At 43.1% G+C, this 21,439-nt stretch overlaps 1 protein-coding gene across 7 annotated transcripts in view; it reads right to left on the bottom strand.

Annotated features, from left to right (window-relative positions):
• Positions 1 to 21,439, bottom strand: part of LOC308330112 (sorting nexin-14-like) — a 29,528-nt gene that overhangs the window by 5,800 nt on the left and 2,289 nt on the right. For 5 of the 7 annotated variants that reach the window (XM_080784806.1, XM_080784802.1, XM_080784804.1 and 2 more), the window contains 20 exons: positions 21,376 to 21,419; positions 21,183 to 21,270; positions 21,011 to 21,095; positions 20,766 to 20,922; positions 20,335 to 20,410; positions 19,729 to 19,773; positions 19,174 to 19,254; positions 18,924 to 19,038; positions 18,442 to 18,597; positions 18,125 to 18,249; positions 16,287 to 16,345; positions 14,074 to 14,223; positions 11,693 to 11,825; positions 7,489 to 7,678; positions 6,347 to 6,430; positions 5,949 to 6,049; positions 5,383 to 5,494; positions 3,539 to 3,579; positions 2,792 to 2,911; positions 2,145 to 2,268 (listed from right to left, as the gene is read on the bottom strand). In XM_080784806.1, coding sequence (XP_080640932.1) covers positions 2,145 to 2,268; positions 2,792 to 2,911; positions 3,539 to 3,579; positions 5,383 to 5,494; positions 5,949 to 6,049; positions 6,347 to 6,430; positions 7,489 to 7,678; positions 11,693 to 11,825; positions 14,074 to 14,223; positions 16,287 to 16,345; positions 18,125 to 18,249; positions 18,442 to 18,597; positions 18,924 to 19,038; positions 19,174 to 19,254; positions 19,729 to 19,773; positions 20,335 to 20,410; positions 20,766 to 20,922; positions 21,011 to 21,095; positions 21,183 to 21,270; positions 21,376 to 21,419 — 2,086 coding nt within the window. The remainder of the gene's footprint in view (positions 1 to 2,144; positions 2,269 to 2,791; positions 2,912 to 3,538; positions 3,580 to 5,382; positions 5,495 to 5,948; positions 6,050 to 6,346; positions 6,431 to 7,488; positions 7,679 to 11,692; positions 11,826 to 14,073; positions 14,224 to 16,286; positions 16,346 to 18,124; positions 18,250 to 18,441; positions 18,598 to 18,923; positions 19,039 to 19,173; positions 19,255 to 19,728; positions 19,774 to 20,334; positions 20,411 to 20,765; positions 20,923 to 21,010; positions 21,096 to 21,182; positions 21,271 to 21,375; positions 21,420 to 21,439) is intronic. The other 2 variants (XM_080784808.1, XM_080784807.1) reach the window with 2 other exon arrangements.

Raw genomic sequence — 21,439 nt, 5'->3', positions numbered from 1 at the left:
AGAATAGCTAATGAAAAATTTCACCCTTTGCATATATAATGTAATTAAAATATTCATCTTTCATTTTCATGAAACCATCCACATAGCCGGGAGGGAATTCGGGCCAAAATCATCAAGATTTTGGCCGAAGTTTTACATTTTTGGCATGGTGTTAGGCATGTTTTCAAAAACCAATTGGGCTCGCCCCCTAGTGGTCTGTTTGCAATGTACGCTATAACAATAAAAATACTATTCAAACATTATTACATGCTGCATAATACATACACAAGAACACAACACCTTTTTGATACAACCCCAACACTTATCCTATCCTGTTAAACATTTCATATCAGGAATTAATTCCATTTCTACTGGTAATGTGTTCAGAAGTTTACAGTCCTTTATGGAGAAAGCCGATTGTCCATATGGAGTTATATAATGTGGTATTTTTGAGGGGCGCTATAGCCCCTCCTATATTCAGCTATTAGTGTAGATTTTCATCTTACACAAACATTAAATTCTCATTGACAATGAATGGAGAATTTACGCCATGATGTGTCTGAGCAAGTGTTACGTCATGATGATGTACGATGATCCGAGCGCCCCTCACTTCACTATTACTATTTTACAGACATTACTTGCATGATGAAGTAGTAGGGCATTCATTTATGACATATTAACCCATTTTGGGCGCGAACCCCTTTTGTAGGTCTGCTATTTTTGAAAAATCGAAGAACGACTGACATAGAAACATAGCTTTTTCAGAAAACTGTCAGGATGTAGAAGATATTTTTAGAACCTGATCTCAGGTCAGAATGGGATTAAAACATTTGAAACATGGAGATACAAGGTTTCTGCCCAACAGCGACTACTGTATGTGGAAAGAGGCTCAGGCGCATAGGCGGCGGGTGCATAAGGCTAGGGATGGCTTAGCCTTCCCAAAAATTATGCTGGGTATTTTTTTAAATATATATAATATATGTGCGCAGCATTATAGAAGGCTATTGTGTTTGTGTGTGTGTTGTCGCTGCCCCCTGGTGATCGCTGATCGGATATAGGCTAGGCGAGAGTCCCCCCCCAACGCAATTCTATAGCCTACCCAAAGGTAAAACGCACCCGCCGCCTATGCTCAGGCGCTAAAGACTGATTCACTCACCAACATATATGAAGTAGTCATACACCCCCACTAGACTGATTCACTCACCAACATACATGAAGTAGTCATACACCCCCACTAGACTGATTCACTCACCAACATACATGAAGTAGTCATACACCCCCACTAGACTGATTCACTCACCAACATACATGAAGTAGTCATACACCCCCACTAGACTGATTCACTCACCAACATACATGAAGTAGTCATACACCCCCACTAGACTGATTTACTCACCAACATACATGAAGTAGTCATACACCCCCACTAGACTGATTCACTCACCAACATACATGAAGTAGTCATACACCCCCACTAGACTGATTCACTCACCAACATACATGAAGTAGTCATACACCCCCACTAGACTGATTCACTCACCAACATACATGAAGTAGTCATACACCCCCACTAGACTGATTCACTCACCAACATACATGAAGTAGTCATACACCCCCACTAGACTGATTCACTCACCAACATACATGAAGTAGTCATACACCCCCACTAGACTGATTCACTCACCAACATACATGAAGTAGTCATACACCCCCACTAGACTGATTCACTCACCAACATACATGAAGTAGTCATACACCCCCACTAGACTGATTCACTCACCAACATACATGAAGTAGTCATACACCCCCACTAGACTGATTCACTCACCAACATACATGAAGTAGTCATACACCCCCACTAGACTGATTCACTCACCAACATACATGAAGTAGTCATACACCCCCACTAGACTGATTCACTCACCAACATACATGAAGTAGTCATACACCCCCCACTAGACTGATTCACTCACCAACATACATGAAGTAGTCATACACCCCCACTAGACTGATTCACTCACCAACATACATGAAGTAGTCATACACCCCCACTAGACTGATTCACTCACCAACATACATGAAGTAGTCATACACCCCCACTAGACTGATTCACTCACCAACATACATGAAGTAGTCATACACCCCCACTAGACTGATTCACTCACCAACATACATGAAGTAGTCATACACCCCCTCCACCGTGATCATTTCCATGAAGTAGTTCTGATTGTGTCTCTTCTCAGCCGCCTCTGACCGGTTGGCATTGTTTTTGAAGAGCTCATTGAACAACTGACAGAGAGGGGGGAAAAAAATATTCATTATGCGTAAACCAACAATTTATTCTCTATGGCACGGCGGCATGAAAATAGCAGATCTAGAAGATGTGAGCTTAGTTATAGATCTGCAATTTTCGGTCCACAGCACTGTCATACAGTACGATGGAGAATATATTAGTAATATGAATGAATAAATGAATGAATAGTTTTATTTCGGTCTTAAATCAACATGTACATGATTATTACAGCAGCAAAAGCATTTTACAGGACATGTTTGGACCAAAAAAGGTGTAGGCTGAAGCCGTAGCTTATATAGTGCCTATCCTCTTTGAGTTACTCATCTTACATTAATGCAAAATAATAACAAAGACCAACAACAAAAAATAGAAATAGAAAATAAGGAAAAAAAATTAATAAACAAAAAATAAACATTTGTTTTGCATTTGGTAGAATCATATGGATGGAAATGGTGCAATATAGGAGATTTATGACATAACGATATAGCGAGGATTGTTTCCCCCAGCATGATTACCAACCTTTTTGTCGTTTTCTGAGGTGGGGCTGAGGATGGTGAGTTCAGGACGGTTGGGTTTGGGTTTGGGGGATTCGCAGGAATTGAAGAACGACTGGATGAAAGGCTCCAGATGCTGTCCTTTCTAGAAGAGCAGAATATCAGTTTTAAGTTATTAGTGTAGTTGTCATCTTCCCTACAAAATGTGAGAAAATGGAAAGAAACATGCGCAGTTGAGACCAAGGAAGCTGTGGCTGCATATAGCCCACTGCGCATGTTTCTTTCCTTCCATGGAGCACCATGTGAGCAACATGGCGGCGCCCTTACGGTCTTCGCGTCCCGTCCTCTTTAGACAGTCCTTGGTGTCAGGTAGGACACCTACTGGTTGATAACTAACTAATACAGTTGAAATGACCTCGCTCCTTTGGGAGGACATAAACGTATGGATTGCTCTAAGGTACGGATCTTGGGAGGACGTTTAAGGGCCCTGCATCAGGCGGCAAAACAGCACTTATTTTACCAGTGCTGTCCGATGCCTGCATATCCACTACCTATGTGAGTCTGTCTGTTTTACAGTCGTAGACATACAATACTGAAATGACGTGTTGTGTCTGTGACAAGAGCGAAAGCACTGTGTGGAGAGATTGGATATAAAGAAAGCTGAGGATAGCCCCACTGTTTTCAGCGCCCGCACGCACGCACGCACACACACACACACACACACACACACACACACACACACACGAACACACACCAAGAGTGCATTACTCACCTCTTTTACCAGTTTGCTGGGAACAGACTTAATGATTTTACCTGTGGAACAAAGTTCAGACTGGTGAATGATCCATCCGTCAGTCAGTCTAGACCTTCAGCCGAGATCCAAAGGTTTCTTTTTAAAATATATTTTTTATCCCACGATTTTGTCATCATCTAATGTGATCCTGGGCTCTACACACCCTCCACAAACCTAGTGCCCATATATGGGGGACAAGGGGAGAGCAACGGACTTGAACTCATGCTTCCTTCATGCCCGAGTGTCCAAGTTGCTCCTTTCCACCTGACAGGGGGGAGTTTCCCTGGTTGGACGTAGCGCGTGGAAGGAACACGTTATTCCAACCAGTTCCTTTCCCCTCCATCTGGCGCCCCCGATCCAAAGGTTTCAACAATACTTCCCCCCCCCCCCCCCCCCCATGTTAACTTAGTATTGTCCAACAATTACAAACCATTTTCTGGGCATATGGCCCTAAGGGTGTGTCATTCTGTGGACTGGCTTTTATTCACCATTAACCACTTTTAACCTCATATTTTTGGTCATGTCATCACATCACAGACATAAATGGTGAAAAACAGGAGATCAATAAGATCACAGCTATTCCACTATTCATTCTTACAACAAAGTATACAGGGCTTACAGTAAGTGATGATGTTGAAGGTTATTACGAAACAAGCAGTGATTTTCAGACACAAAGCCAAGGTCCCATTGGGCCCAAAGTTGGGAATCGCTGCATTATACAACTAGAAAAAGTGCCCCTCTGGGCACAGGTCTCCACCAGGGCAGGTAAGGTTGTGGCCTCCTGGTGGCGCTATAGTAGGACAGGTCTCCGCCAGGGCAGGTCAGGTTGTGGCATCCTGGTGGCGCTATAACCTCGGGGCATAGGTCTCCACCAGGGCAGGTCAGGTTGTGGCCTCCTGGTGGCGCTATAACCTCGGGGCATAGGTCTCCACCAGGGCAGGTCAGGTTGTGGCCTCCTGGTGGCGCTATAACCTCGGGGCACAGGTCTCCACCAGGGCAGGTCAGGTTGTGGCCTCCTGGTGGCGCTATAAAGTCGGGGCACAGGTCTCCACCAGGGCAGGTCAGGTTGTGGCCTCCTGGTGGCGCTATAACCTCGGGGCACAGGTCTCCACCAGGGCAGGTCAGGTTGTGGCCTCCTGGTGGCGCTATAACCTCGGGGCACAGGTCTCCACCAGGGCAGGTCAGGTTGTGGCCTCCTGGTGGCGCTATACTAGGCCAATGTGAAAAGGGTGCCATTTCTTCTTAAGCCTTGGATGGCAATTGGATGATTTGAGACATTTTGTTCCAAAAATGTGTTTCTAAAAAATCCACCTGTTGGTGGCGCTATAACAGGCCAATGTGAAAAGGGTGGGATATATTCCTCAGTCTAGTAGGAAAAGGTGTGAAAGATTTCACGTAAATTGCACGCTGCATTCATGATTTGAGGCTTTTTGTTCAAAACGGGCCAATCCTGCAAACTTTGAAAGCCAATGTTAGCCAATTAGGATGGAATATGAAATATCGGACAGATCCGTCTTGAACACATGACTATGGAGATAGTGTGTAACGATTTGCTGGATCTTTGGACAGAATCCGGAGGAGTAATAGCAAAAGTCGGCCTCCTGGTGGCAATATAACAGGCCGTTCTGGAAAGTTTGGGGCAAAGGTTCATTGTTGGCATGGATCCAGGGAGTGTGTGTGCAAAATTTGGCATCGACCGGGTTAACGGTGCCGGAGATTAGCTGGCAACAGACGGACTCACACACACACACGGACACACGGACGGAGTGCAAAACATACTCTCTCCCCATGCCTTCGGCCTGGTGGAGACAAAAATAACATACCAAAGTTGACATCAGGCAACATCTTGTCCAGGAACTGAGATTCCATACTATGAGGGGATAGGAAGTCGGCCAGCAGCTGGCTGTTGCACAGCTCAGGATGCTGCAGAAGTTTCTGCAAGAACGTACACAATGATTTGTATTGCTCGTTTGCTGAGGTATGTACATTATAGATGTTTTTGATGTTTTCAAAAGGCACAGGAGACAAAAAAAATATTCTCAGATAATATGGAATATATAAATATATTATAAAGAATGATGAGTACAATTTAAATACAGATGAAAATTGTGAGATGGTGAGATCAAGTTTGCTGGGAAATTTGCACCTGTTCATTTTAAAATCAGATATAGGATACAGTATATTATGTACTTGATAAATTAGGGTCACCACCATTATTTTCTCAGCATATCAATAGATTAACATGTAAAATGGCTTCTTCTTCTTCCTATTCTTGTTCATTAACAGACACATTGATCTATTCTATGTGCAACAACATGCCTGTCAGACTCAGATCCATTGAACTGGCAACCGTAGTCAAGTGTAGTAAGTATAGACTCAAGATCTCTACCTGCAAGTACTCCTGGAACTCCTCCCGTTTGGACGTAAGGAACTCATAGTTTTTCGGCCCAATGATTCTCTTGGACGGCAACTGCGCATCTGGGAAAGACCCTAGAAGGGTGTAACAATTTACACGGAAGACTGTAAAGACTGAAAGGAATACTCTTGCTTTCCAACTGGAACAATGCTTTGATCCCAACGCCGATATCGGACAGTCCCGAAAGGACATGCTGTAGAAGTTCACTGCAAGTTACTGGACTGCTACAGTCATATGGGAATAATGTATGAGTTCTGGAAAAGTGCTTCCCCCCCCCCCCCCCCCACCTCTTCCTTCCTTACTGTACATCTCTGTAGAGTAATGAAATTCATGGGAAGTGCATAGTGACCATACCTTTGGAGACTACCTACCATGGAACTCTGTGAGCTTGGATTCAAGGACGTAGAACTCCAGGTATCTTCTGTACACAGACCAGTTCTCAGTCTCATGGCCGACTGCACACAAACACAGAGCAGACATATCAGAAGAGGTTCTATAGGGATCCTCTGTATCATCTATTTCACTCACAAGTGTATCAAAAGGGTTTCAGTTTGCACACACATGGATACATTCAAAGGACCACAAGTGTGTGTGTGTGTGTGTGTGTGTGTGTGTGTGTGTGTGTGTGTGTGTGTGTGTGTGTGTGTGTGTGTGTGTGTGTGTGAGTGAGTGAGTGAGTGTGTGTGAGTGCGTGAGTGCGTGTGGCTGATTGCCTGCCTGATACTATCTGCGTTTAAAGAGAAATTAGGAATGTGGGTTCAATGTTAACTAAGAAAATCACAACAAATTTGTCAACTGCAATATAGCTGGTCATTCATGTGTGTTACAAACATGCTCTGTGTGTAAAAGAGATGCAAGGTCAAAGCACGCATTGGCCTGTCACTGTCCATCAGCGGTAGTGCTGAACCGTTCACTATTGCATGCAGAGAGACGTGTGCTGTCCTTGGTTTGTCTATTGTATTGCGACTGGCAACCGTTTTTTCTTTTCTTTTTTTGCACTTCAGAACAAGGTTATCTTCCAGCTTACTTCGTTCAATAACTGTCTATTGCACATAGTCATGAACTTGAAATTAAAACATTTCATTGGCCAGTGATAGACATTCTGAACCGTTTTTTATTTGACAAGAGAGGAAGCCATTCACTAGCAGGAGGGCTAGACTCTTCTTGTTCTCTTCTAGTAAAAACGAAATAGAACATGCTGTACCTGCTTTGTGTGGACAAACTTTGCTTGTAAAGACTATCCAACTTTAAGGTCAGTCCACGTCAACTCCTTGCAACCATTATCCCCAAATGGCAGTTCAAAGTATTTGCATTGGTGTGGACTGGTGTTGTAACTCATAATGTAATAGCAGGCTCATAGAACTGGCCTTAAAACGGTTTTGTTAAAAGTAGTTGCGCTGGTGTGGACTGGTCACACTGGACTCAACCAAAATGAAGTGTCGGCCTATGAAGAAATTAGCCTTGCCCGCCTTCCTGTCATTGCGCTCCACATCGATACAGAAGTTAGCCTTACCCGCCTTCCGGTCATTGCGCTCCACATCGATACAGAACACTGGAATGCGCTCCCTCTTCACTTCATCATCATAGAAGTCAATGTATGGGATGGAGATACCCCAGGCCGACAGGTTACGGGGGGTACTGGGTGTAGTACAGGCTGCCTCCACGGGCGAGTCATCTTCCATGACCATCATGGCCTCTTCCACCTTGGTGGGAGTGAGAGGGGTGTGCAAATGTTAGAGAGAGAGAGAGAGAGAGAGAGAGAGAGAGAGAGAGAGACTAGCCTCGGACGGAAAACCGACATTTTATTTCCAGGGAGAGAGACAGACAGAGACAAGGTGAAAACCCTGCAGTTACTAATGACCCTAATGAACCCCTACATCTTATCTATTCTTTTATTAAGCTTAGATATCGAGCTTGGTACCACAATCACATTTGCCAGCTCACACTGACTACTAGCTTGAATAGGCCTTGAAATTAATACTCTCGCCATGCTGAAACTGGCCCTTAAGCGTGTACACACAGACAGACAGACAGATGACACCAAAATGTGGGCTGCCCTAGCACCAGCCATCAAAAGCGACTCCTAGAACGACATTAGAACGTGCAACACTGAACATTAAGATTGTGCAAGTTCATTTAAGTGCACACGTAACCATAAACAAAGTTTGTACAGCCACTTGGAGGAAATGATCGAATCAATGAAAGGTCGGTCTGCTGAGATTGAGCAACAAACACGGGAAACTGGAACACAAACAAAGGAAGTGTGCGCTTACATAAAGCACTGCGTGCAGAGTGAGCCACACTTTCTAGCAAGTTAACCCATTTTGACATCTTCTGAGATCAGATTCTAAAAATGTCTTCTACATCCATGACAGTTTTCTGAAAAAGCTATGTTTCTATGTCAGTCGTTCTTCGATTTTTCAAAAATATCAGACCTACAAGCTCGTAGCGCGCCACTCGGTGGCGCGCTATGAGCTTGTAGATCTGATATTTTTCAATAGCTAAAGCATAAACATAATGCCGACACCAAAAGGGGCTCCCACCCAAAATGGGTTAAGTAATGATAATGTCCACTGAGTCGGATATGGAAGCCTGCTCTTGGAGACCTTGCGGAACTGTATGGATAATCAAAAGTGAGACAGCTGCATGGCTGTGCAGGAAACGCAGGATGTAGGAAAAACACAAACTGATCTACACTGCGAGAATAAAAAACACTGCCACTATTACTGGCCACTGCCTCCCAATGGGAAGAGGCAAAGTATAAATCATTGTTATTTGAGCCCGTCTTGTGTTTTCATAGCAAATACTTTCTCCTCAATATTCAAAACACGGTTACAAATTGCTTTAAAGAAGGATAAAAAAATAAGTTGCAGTACTGATGTAAAGTAAATAAATGGAGATGAAGAACTGTCAAGAGTAAATAAATAAATAAAATAGACAACCTGGGTCAGTTTCATCAGTATCATATGATACTGACTGAGGTTCTCGCACAAGGAGTTTCACAGCAGTCCAGACACTTGTTTTAGAACCAGACAATCAACTTGAATCAAGAGACCCCTTTCTAAGTCTCCACTCTGGCTCGTAACAAACTAACGCTAATGTAAATAACATAGCGGAAGAGAGAGAGAGTGAGAGACTTGCCTATCAAGAACTTGAAAAATGGGATAAACACCAAACACCTTTGGTTCCTGAGCTGGAGGAAACAAGGATGAATGACCTTTGTCACCTGTTTTTTTTAAAACAGAGCCTCAGTGACTAAGTTTAAGATATACGTATAAGTCTGGTAGAGTACAAAAACTTCTTGTCAATGTTGTGAACAACATTCAAAGCTAGAAAGGGCAAACCCATCTATGGCAAAAACTATATATTAAAAAATGGAATGAAAAGTACACTGTTTAATTGCTCAAATAGCACACATTTTAAATGCATTAAAGTGCAGAGGACAATGATTAGGCTCAAGATGCAATCTACACAGGGGGTGAGGTTCAAACTAAAGTCGTCATTGGAGCAATTAAATATACTTATGCATTAGCAAGTTCCTCTCAAAACAGATATAATATATTACTACAGATATAATAATTTTGATTTAATACTTTTGGGAGCCCTTTTCCTCTCACTGTTTCTTAGTGCTAGCACTTTGACTATCAAAGGAAGACTGACCAAATGATTGTGTGCGCTGACCATCAGTGTGGCTATCATTTCCTTACCCAGCACTGCCACCGTGTGGGAACCAGCCACAACTATCACCAATCTTTAGTTCTTCTAAGAACCTCTGCTGAGTCCATAAAGAAAATATAAATTGTAATTCTAACGTTTTTGACATACTGTTCTACTCAGGCGTGGACGCACAGTAGGCACAGAGAGGCAAAAGCCTCCCTCCGGTTACGCTGTGCCTCCCCTCAAGCCATTACACTATCTATTCTCTCTCAATGTCCTCTTGTGTGTCTGGAGTCTTTTGTGCCAAATGTGTATTCTCTTGTGTGAAATGTGTAGCCTGCATCCCCATTCACAGAACCGGTTTTCACGTCATGGCATATAAACACCACACACAATGTCTTCAATTGATTCTTGAGACAGCAGAGACACAGCCATGGCACCACCGGAAGAAATACAACGTTTGTCCACGTGTGGATGCCTGAACCCAAAGACTACCATCACAGCACCGCCATCGCTTACACCAGAAGCAAGCCCGCCAACAGTATCTCTACCGGCCCTGCTATATGCTCACCACCACCATCCGCACTGGAGGAGAAGTCACAGGTGACGTCACCAGCCTAGCTGTTGCTGCTTTTGCATCCGTTGGACTGCCAGACAGTCTTTACAGAGAAAATCAGGGATCTATCAGCTATCGAGGAGCCAGAAACTCAAACACATGCAGCTAACAAAATTCCCAGCTACTGAAATCAACGGGACATTACGCACATATCAGCAGATGATATGTATATATGATATTTTGTCTCATGTACATTATATCTGACTGGCGCAGTGCTTGTGGTTCAAGAAAGTACTTACTCATAAAGAGTTCCTGCCTGGTACTACTGACAGCATCAGGAATGTAAATAATCATTTTCAGTGTTCATGTTAGTGCTGGGAGAAGCTAGATCAAGGTGGTACGAAGAGGCTTTGTTTGATATGAAGAAATGTTAGTTATGATTATGATGATTGAGGTTCTAAAACATTGTGTTGTTAAGGACCCCCAAATGTTTATGTATCCACGGATATCCATCAGAAAATATTTTGTGCCAGGGACCCCACAGGAGTGGAATAGGCCAACTTCTTCCGAAATTATATATAAAAAACAATTATAAGCAGATCTACAAGCTCACATATGGTATACATACGTCCAATATGGCCAGTAAGATTGCTGTAAAACATTCCCTATTTAACGTCAATCAGACAGAAGGTTTAGGGTGCTCGACCTCCAAAACAATCGGGCTGGCAGATCATTCATGGCTACCAGTATTACACAGACTGTGAAATAAAATAACTGAATCTCTCTCTGTATGTGAGGATGCTGCACCGCATGCAGAGCACTTTAATGATATGTGACTTAAGGTGGCCGTACACTAGCCGATAATCGGACATTTTTTACGCTAGGGGGTGCCCTACTCAATCGGGAGCGATTCTCTGCCAAAGATTATCGTCTATAGTGTGAGTGTATAAAAGATCCAATCGTAATCCCTCCGATCTGTTGTTTGATATTTGCTCTGCCCCCGCAAGCCCCCTCTCCTCTCCTCGTCCCTCTCCTCTCCTCCTCTCCTCCCCTCTCCCCCTCTCCCTCGGGGCCGAGAAAAGGGTGTGCTGCGCCCGAGTTTTAAAACTGTGTAGTGTGTGCTGCATAAAATAATTGGATAAAATATTCGGGCCCGGTTATCCTGTAGTGTGTGGTGCTAGCAATTTTCAGATTGAAAAAAATCGGCTAGTGTAAGGCCACCTTTACTAGAAGTTTGTGTGCCTTAGTTGGCGCACTCACATCTAACACTACATGTTATGCACCTGTAACCCAACATGTATAGAGGGTATGCGCATGCTTAAAGTGAATGGCACATCCAGTGGCCTTTTTCTCATTTTTACTTATTTACTGCCTTAGGCCAGCACCTCACCAACACTGGTCTACCACTCTTGAATTTACGACATAATACTTCCCACAGAGCCTGAGAATTAGTGATAGTCAGCTACCTCTGTGTGAAAACGGGTGGTTTCTAGGTCAGTCTCACCATATCGTCCTCCCCCTCCACCAGCCCGTAGGATGGCAGCATGGCCCCCTCCATGGTGGTGCTCTTGAACACTCCTTTGATCTTGCTGCCAATGCGGCTAATCCCAAAGGACTCGCCCCTCTTCGACGTGCTCCTGTAAGGTCACACAAAGAACAGCTCAGACAGACAGACATGCATGCGACGGAAGAGCAGCGCATGGCTTCAGCACAGCAGCATATGCAGTTTAGGGACAATGAATCCAAAGAAGACGGAGGCATAGGGAGAAAGAGAGAGAGAGAGAAAAAGGATGGGTGCGCAGGGAAGAGGCTGCAGCCAGGTATCACGAGGGGGTAAAGGCGGATTGCTAGCCAAACGGAAACACCACTTCACAGCCATCTCGGAAAAATGCCTAACAGGCTAAATCTTTTGTTATATTTAGTTACACGCAAGTGTCATGCACTGAAAATAGCCGATTTACAAGCTCACAATGAGTCGTATTGTGACTCATTGTGAGCTCATAGATCTGCAATTTTAGGTGTGCAACACAGGTGCGTAACTAATCAGGCAAAAAATCGGACTAATTATACACAGCACATAGTAAGCTTGTGGTTTGATGAATACATACTGAAATGTCTATATATGGTTAAAGATTTTAAACTCAACATTTGTGATAAATAACGTGCAGAAACCAGAAAACCAGTTGTAACACAACAGCACAAAGTCAAAGGTGTTCTGCATGACTGCCTGTCAGATTGAGTAAATATATACAGTGGTGGAAGAAGTATTGACATCAAAATATACATGTACAAGTGCTCTAAATCCTTTGAAGATCTACAAGATCACAAAGTATTGCATCGCAATGCGTTAGCTTGTAGATTGGTAGTATAAAATAGGGCTTTAGTGGTTAATGTATGGTTTAAGAATCTATCATGAAAGAAACTAGTGACTTAAGTTTTCAAATTATTGTATTTGAGTAGAAGTAGGGATGTTCGTTCCCGATTCGATACCACCATTTCTGTGTTCGCCAATACCGATACCAGAGAATAATATTTATAATAACAAGCTTTTGACCGTTTAGCTGTGTTGCATTCTTCACACGTTGGACTAGTAGGGAACCGCGCGGAACATGCAACAAAAGTCTGCGGGTGTTTCCTTTAAAAAAAAATACTAGAGCGGTGCCCATTGGAGCCTCTACAGCGGTGCCTGTTGGGCACTGGCCTACTTGGAACGATGCAAGTCGGAAATTAATGCCCCACCGGCACCCAGATATTATGTCTGTGCCCCTTTTATGCCCATGGAGTTCTTTGTCAGGCATGCCCAAATATGGAGTCTATGCAGATGTCAGAATGATGTCAGAACAGGCCAGCTCCATATATGGACACTGGGCAGGGGCCCTGTCCAGAGCCCGGGCAGAGGCCTTTTTGGGGTGGTTCTGGACAACTGTGGGTCCGACCGACTCGACACCAGGCACTGCACTCCCTGTGGTGGTGTGGAACGCGTGTGTTGAATTTGACGGTTCTCAAGTTATGTGGATTACAAGAGTACACACACAGACAGAGACTTGAATATCATAGTAGAGTTAATGAGCTTTTTGAGAGTGTGTGTTGCGTGCACGCGTGTGTGTGTGTGTGTGTGTGTGTGTGTGCGCCGTGTTATACTGTGTGTGGGGAGAGGGAGAGAGAAGGGGAGACGGAGCATAGCAGGGGTGTTTGTTTAGAGACATATCTCATGTTATGTTTATATAGTAACTATCTAGCTATATATCTCGTGTTGTGTTTATAGCAGACTCCTCACTCAAACAGGCACTTACAGTTTGGGCAATTCGAAAGCAAACTCCACATGCCCTGTGGATGGATCGGTGGTTAGACTGGCATATTCGCTGATCCCGATATGACCAACTAAGGGCATATCGGGCACACTGGGCAGTGTTCCGATACTGGTATCGTATCGGTATCAGGACAGCTCTAGTAATAAGTACAATATTTGCCTCTGAGATAGTAGTGGTAGTGTAAAAGTATCTCAAAATTGTACAGTAAAAAATGTACTACTTTCCACCACTGCAAATACAGTTCCGTTCAACTTATGGCATCGTTAACATACTGGACACAATCTCATTTTGATAAGACACAACTCAGTTCCTGATTCAATACAAAGGCTTATTCATCACATTAAAAAAAAACAAAAAAGCGCTTCATGCACAGGTCCCTCCATGCAGGCGGCAGGCTGGGACTAGGATCGTGTGCACAAGAACTGTGGGGTACATGACATCACACCGACACCTAAATTGTATTCCGTAGGACAGAATATAATTCTATATAACGCAGACAGCCATGGATGGCACCATCGTGCAACGGTGTGTAAATTAGGTGCGACCTGCTACGGACGGATGGACCCTCACTTACTTCGGTGAGGAGTGGCGGTGGGTTAGCGAGCCATATGGGAGGGCTGTGAACGTGGACGGGGCATGGAGGGAATTAAAAGATGCAGGTGAAGAGCTGCCGGAGGCGGTGAACAGGGACGATGGAGACTCTGGGCTCCAGTCCCAGGAGGTACTGGCAGCGCAGGGCCAATGTCCCCCATGTGGGTGAAGGGGAGGAGAGGACCGTGGATCATATCAGGGCAGGCAGCAGGGTGGTGGTTGGTGGTGGTTGGCAGCGGAAAAATGATGCCGGGGGCCAGACAGAAGATGGGGAAAGGTGGACAGACAGTCACAGACAAAGCACGACAGTCCACAGCAACGATAGGTAGGGTGATGGAGAGGGGACAGACGGAGCAGAATGTAAAGGGGGGGGGGTCAAACAGAGACAACAATCATGGAGATAGGTTTGCTAGAAAGGCTGATGACTGGACTGTGTTCATGTATGGGGCGCAGATGAAAGAGCCATTCTCTGCCGTCTCGTCTTCCTCATCTGACAGCCACAGTTCATGCTGCCATGACCACTGCCTTGACCACTGCCTTTTGCATCTTGCGTGCAGCAGTGCTGCCTGGCCAGTCACTGTTTGGACCACAGTACAAAGGGTTCGATTTGATATTCCCCGGCGGTAGGGATATGTTTTAATCCCTGCTTCTGGTCAGACTGAATTAAATACATGTGGGGAAATTTAGACTGATGTTTGATATGTACAGTCTGTTTGATATCACAATTTAACAATGTAATAAAACATTTAGGATAACCATATTAACACATTTTCTAAATTTGTCACAATTTAGTAATAATTGTGACACGGTTTGTCAAAATGTGTCCAAAATAATACTATTTATCAGTTCAAGAATAGCACAAATAGCCCATCTACAAGCTCATAAAGTGTTGCGATGCGTTATGAGCTTGTAGATCGTCCAATCACACTATCGGTCATACGAAGAAGTATAGAGCTTAAGTGGTGAAAGAAAAATGGCCCCCTCTGTTTTAATTTCCATTTGTATTTTACTTTTATTCTTTACAAATCGAACCCTGGCCGTACTGATGACATGTACTCACCGAATGTCATCCATACTGAGGCTATTTCTGGAACAACATGCACAGGGAGTTAGTGGCTGGGCTCCTTGGCCACTTCAGACACACACACCCCATGATTACAACCCGCACAGACACCACTGCAGGCCACATATTTAGTTCATAAACATAACTATGCACTTGAAATTAAAAATAGCAAAGAATAATTCAGTATTTCTTTGTTTGCACTCTTTCTACCTTTTTGTGTTTTTTAATACATTTTCAGGCACGCTGGACAAGACCTACACTGTAGACAGTATCATTTGTTTTGGGCAGAAGTTGCGGGATTTCTGTACCGCTCAAGGAAATGACATTGACGGTTTACAAATCAGTTTACAATTTACATTCTCCGTGTAAGAAACAAGTGTTGTGATTGGTCGAAAGAATATCGTATCCGGGGGAAATGCATCTGACGGATGTTCCGGCAGACACTTCCGCCGATAGCGTCTCTGAGTGAGTAAGCCTGGGGCCGAGGCAAATTTTCAGGTGGGTCACAAATTTCAACCAATCAGGAAAGAACCCATTCAGCAGCTTCAATATTATAGTGCTCCGATTCCAATTAAAACTGAACATTTTTGGTTTCATCACTTCCAATTTCACTTGTTTAACCTGTATCCTGTATGAGCCGTCTCTCCTGATTGAATGAAACTGGTATCCCGACCTGAAAATGCATTTTCTGTTTACTTAAATGTTGGAGAGATGTGGAGAGACCCCTGATACTGAACAAACATATCTTAAGACTGATTATGGGAATATATAGTTGACACTTATTTTAACAAATTAGAATCTCTTAAACCACTTTCAACTTGGCATCCCTATTTTGGTCATATACAGTAGGGCACCTGTCACATTATGACCGATTATGGGGTTACAGAGATAACCCTATTTTTTTTAAATGTTATCTATAAAACAGAGCTTAATGGACAATCACAAAGCTTAGCTGTACCTTGTCGGTACACTACACAAACACACTGGTGAATATAACACCTTTAGGGATGTTTCTTTTCAAAATGGTCAGACACACACTGTACACACATGCACGCACGCACGCACGCACGCATGTATGCACAGTGCACGCACACACACACGCGTGCACACACACAAACTACAATGGCACCTACCTGCTCATCCTGGAGTTCCTTGCAGGAGACTCAGCCCCTCGCAGAAGTTGGCGGAAGTACTGCAGAACATGGAAAGAGAATATCACCCATAGTAGCAACATATACTGTACCTGCTGTACATACTGTACCTGCCAACAGGAGCCTCCCTATTTCTTCCGCTATTCTCCCAATAGGTACTGTAGGTACTGGGTTAATCTATTCCATTCTCCCAATAGGTAGGTACTGGGTTAATCTATTCTATTCTCCCAATAGGTAGGTACTGGGTTAATCTCCCAGTTTTATATGCAATGCATGCACAGACAATCCTGCCTGATATGCATTTTCTTGTCCGCATTATATTGTGACCTATGAATTAAAAGACAAATTCAAAGTTATTTTACTTTAACATCCATGTATTTATTCCATTCATCTTTGGTGGAGGTTTTATATACTGTAGCGTTCAAAAGCCTAATGATGGCAGGTGTTATGTGCAATTGGTCCAAAGGACAGCATCTCATCTCATAACTGTATCAACAGGAAAGGGTTTTAGTAGAGGCAATGCGGGCAGTTTTGTATAGGACCCCGCAGAGAGGCTTAGGTCAACCTTATTTAGAACACATCAAAGCTAAGCCGCATCAGCACTGATAAATAAACCACAGAAACAATGCAATCCAGAATATCACTACTTTCCAGACACACTATTCATGCAAGGCGGTGGCTCGCAGTGGACAATGGCTGTTCACTGGGCTGCCCAGCTGTATTCAATGAGGGAACTTGTGAGGGGTGAAATTCAGGTTGGCAGCTTGGCATGATTCCAGGGCAAGGCCATTGGCCAGTAGTGTGTGACCGGTATTGATGACATGGTTGGAAGCAGTTGGTGGCGGGGAGAGATCAGAGGACAATTGTGCAAGAGAGCCTGAAATCCAAATCACCCCTTTAATGCCTGTTTACCAAGTAGAGTCTTATGGTTTAAAAGTGTCACAATGAAAATAAAGTGATCGTGGAGAATACAAAATACATTTTAACCACTTTCAACCTGGTGTCCCTATTTTGGGCACTCTAAGGCCAAAACTTTCGGTTTTCAAAGGTTTTCAAAAAATGGCAAGAGTTTTCAATGGATCTGTAAGCTCATAACGTGTCACGTCATGATGCGTTGTGACCTGGTATATTGGCTAGTTTAAATAAATATTGAAAGTATAAAATAGGGCATAAGTGGTTAAACACATTTGGTAAAGCCAACTAGACAAAATGTAAATGGATTTAATTTTGAGTTCGGTGTCCATGACACTAGATGCCTTCAATAGAGCGCCGAAGTCTGACGTCACTTTCAGTAGAGGGCACAAATACACAGGTTCATGTATTTTATTATTTGCATTGTAATCCCCATAGGGCGATTTTAGGTCGCTTCATATAAGAACTGTGTTTGGAGAGAAAAAAAACGACCACCCCGGCCTTTCTGTCAGGGGAGTGGCTGTGCGTCGTTAATGATCCAGTTTCTGCGACGGGCAGATGGAGCCACCCGCATACCCGGAAATTTAGTCTCTGGGTTATTTGACTCGTTTCTAACGCTTATTTTGTTACTCTTTGGGTATATTTGGGTATATTTGTACATTTCCACCTTCAATCGATGCTTCATATCCATATGAGTGAAAAGGCAGTGGTAATCTGTTTATTTTTCAAACACAGTTGTTCTTATATGAGGCGATCTAAAATCCCCCTATGGAGATTACAATGCAAATGAAAAGTACACAAACTTGTGGATTGACGCCCTCTACTGACAGTGATGTCAGGACTTCGGTGCTCTATGGGGGGGGGGAACGTGTGAAGCAAATAAGTTGTCATTAAGCATAGATGCTGACCTCATCACTGTGGCAGAACATGGGCGTGAACACATTCTCCAGGAGAGACAGGACATGCTCATAGGCCTCAAATAAACACCTCATGGTTTGGAGTTTCACCACTTCTTCATACGGGCCCTCAGCAACTGGGGAGAAGCACACAACATCAGAATTTGGGAAACACAGATATTGCTTTATTACTATACATTTATGTTCTAAGGAATTTAACAATGACAACAGCTCTTCATAGAAGTAAAGCAGATCATTAAACATCACACAGGGGGTACAGTGTGTCATACTTCCACTATGAAGGGGTCAAAGCTGATCTTTATACATACTGTTGCGTATTTCTTCCACTATGAAGGGGTCAAAGCGGATCTTGTCGATGCTCTCGTCCAAACAATAGGTCTCGTAGATCTTCTTCACCTCCTCATGAAGCATCAGCTTCTCAGAGTCTGTTAGCTCAGGACACAGTATCTTATCGTTGAATTCCTCTGTGAAGGACAGGTCAGGATCAAATCAGTGGGGTCTATGACCAATAAAGGGCAAGGATGTGAAAATATGGCAAAACTCTTCCCAATGCATTCTATGTGTTGAGACTGCATAATGTGTTGGAACAAAATTAGCAAAGTTGTCCTTTAACCACACTAGACCGGTGCCCGAGTTATTTGTCAGGCAATCCCAAATATGGAGTCTATGCAGATGTCAGAACAGGCCAGCTCCATATATGGAGATCTAGATCTAAAATACCTCCTTGTCAAGAGAGCAAAATAAAGTACAAATAATGTGTTTTTTGGGGGAAACGGAGGTTTTCTTATACCGACAGCGAGGCAGAACTGGAGCACATGGACGGCCCCCTCCTGTTTCAGGAAGTTCATGAAGCGAAACAGCAGATCTTGCTGCTCTCTGATCTCCTTCAACTCCAACTTCAGCACCTGAGAGAGAGCGAAGGTGAAGAGTTGAAGAGAAAGACATCTGGGTCTGTTCATACAAAATTACAAATCTCTCCTAAGTCCATTCAGGTGTGCGGTTAGATCAACCCGGTGCACTGGAGGAGGTACTTTACTCACAGAGGGTTTGTTGTAGCGAGCATCAGCATACTTTTGCAGGAAAGGCACCCACGTTGAAGTTGGCTCTGTGGCTTCCTCAGGCTGAAAACACAGCAAATGAGGGGGAACGTGGAAGTTTTAATCACGCCCAGTTTGAATCTGGCAACAGAAATATTAGAAATTATACTAACATAATTATTGTTGCTGTCGAGCGGAAAACGTAACAATTTTTTTTAATTATAAATGAATGCCCTACTTTGTCATGTTGTGCAAAGGTTGCAAAGATAGCTGATCAGTACAATCATTGTGACCTTGTAGACCTGCTATTTTCACTATTTTTGTGATTCTGTGCGTTTGATAAATATTTAAACAATGAAAAGTGAATAATAATAACTAACTACATTGGATTAATTTGAACACAGGTTATTTTTTTCCCCATCTCCTGAAGAAAAGGAGTATAGAAATGTAGTTTTGGACATACATGGTTTCCACCTGACAGCGGCGACATCTACATGTAATTGATACTACATCTACATGTAGAGAGTATATTCATCCATATACTACATAAAAACTTACAGGTGAGTTGTCGATGAATAGATGAATCAAATGATTTGCTGTGTCCTGAAATTGTATAACACCAACAAACAAAAGATCATATTAAATCATGTAAAATCACGCTCTGGAGGAGGGTCAGTAAAACACATCTACAGTCACTAGTGACTGGGATAGGGTTCTTTCTACTAACATGGTGCAAACTACCAAAGGGCTGATTTTAAGCGTCGCAGTCCCGCCCCCTCGAGAGACCCGGAAAAGAAATCCCCGTTCATTTTCCTCATAGACTTTTCAGAAAGTATTTATTAAAAGACGTTTACGCCGCGGACAAAGCCAACTCTTGTCGTGACAAATCATGACAACAAACACAATTCTTCAGGCCAAGGTTTTCTTCTTTATAATTATTTGTTTGGTCCAAAATATTGTGTGTGTTGGCTTCGTACGATTGGCTTCGTACGATGCTTAAAAGGTCTTTAAATAAATACGTTTTGAAATGTCTATGGGAAAAATGCATTGGGATTCATTTCCTGGGCCTGGCGTCGTCATGAAAGTAGACTGCGACGCTCTATAGTATACACCCAAACTGCATCCGAAAATAAGACTTCAATAATGAATTATATCTACACTCACAGGATCAGCCAAGTAATCCATGGCGGGAAGGAAGACAGAACCAGCCAAGACTTCTCTTATCAGCAGAGTGAGAGATCTAAGAACAGGATAAAGCAGAAAACGTTTTCTGGGTAAAACCTGAAGGGGATTCAAATATGGTGTTGTGAATTGTGACATGAACTGAACAATCCGATCATTCACATTAACATTTACAATTATAATACAATCCTTAAACTGACTTGTTGTGTCGTGTGCATTTATTGACTGTGATTGAGTGTTTTGGGTTGTTGACATTAATTTCCTATGTGTATTGAAATGTACTGATTTATTATATATATATATATATATATATATCCCTGAGTTAACCTGGTAGGTTGCTGTGCTTTTACAGGGACCTTTGTTGGGTGTCTCCTTGACTCAAACTTTTATTGGTGAAACCGCTGCACCACTACCTGCAGTCTGAAGCCTTGGGTGGAAGAATGTACGGGAACAGCAACTCTGTCAGCTTCCTGAGGTAGAGCAGCTCATCCCTGCGACTGCGGAGAGCGACATGGAGATCAGGACCATATTCCTCCAGAGCAGCTTGCTGAAGATACTCTGCATTTTTTACTGCAGAGAGAACGACAGTAGGCAATTCACTATTTTTGCAATAAATAAAATAATTAGAGTTAGAGTTAAAGATGCACAATTGTTTTACCTTTTTGCCTTGCTTTGCTGATTATTTCAATGTGTTTCATGGAAACTTTAAGTAGCTTTTGTGTGATGAGAGAGGCCACATCAACCTGAAAGGAAAAGAATGTTCTCCATTAAGAAGCCTCCCTGTTTTTGGTCAGTCAGCAACGTAAATCTGACATATAGATGTTTGTTACCTTTTGGGTACGACGGACCAAGACAGCCGCAACAAAACGCAAAGTCACTCTTAACTCATCGACGAATGCCTCATCATCTGTCATGTCCCTTCAAATAAACACTGCCTAAATGAGTTGTTTCTAGCATGTATGGGAAATATATAATAATAATAATAATAATAATAATTACAAAGAAATGCAGGACCACACTTACCTATACCAAGGATAAACAAAGTTTTCCAAAACCAGCTCCAGAATCTTTACAAGAAAACAAAAGA

This window comes from Protomyctophum bolini (genome assembly GCF_963924005.1).
Source record: "Protomyctophum bolini genome assembly, chromosome: 15".
Taxonomy (NCBI): Eukaryota; Metazoa; Chordata; class Actinopteri; order Myctophiformes; family Myctophidae; genus Protomyctophum; species Protomyctophum bolini.
Note: the sequence above shows the minus strand (reverse complement) of the source record. Positions and strands in the feature narration are given on the sequence as shown.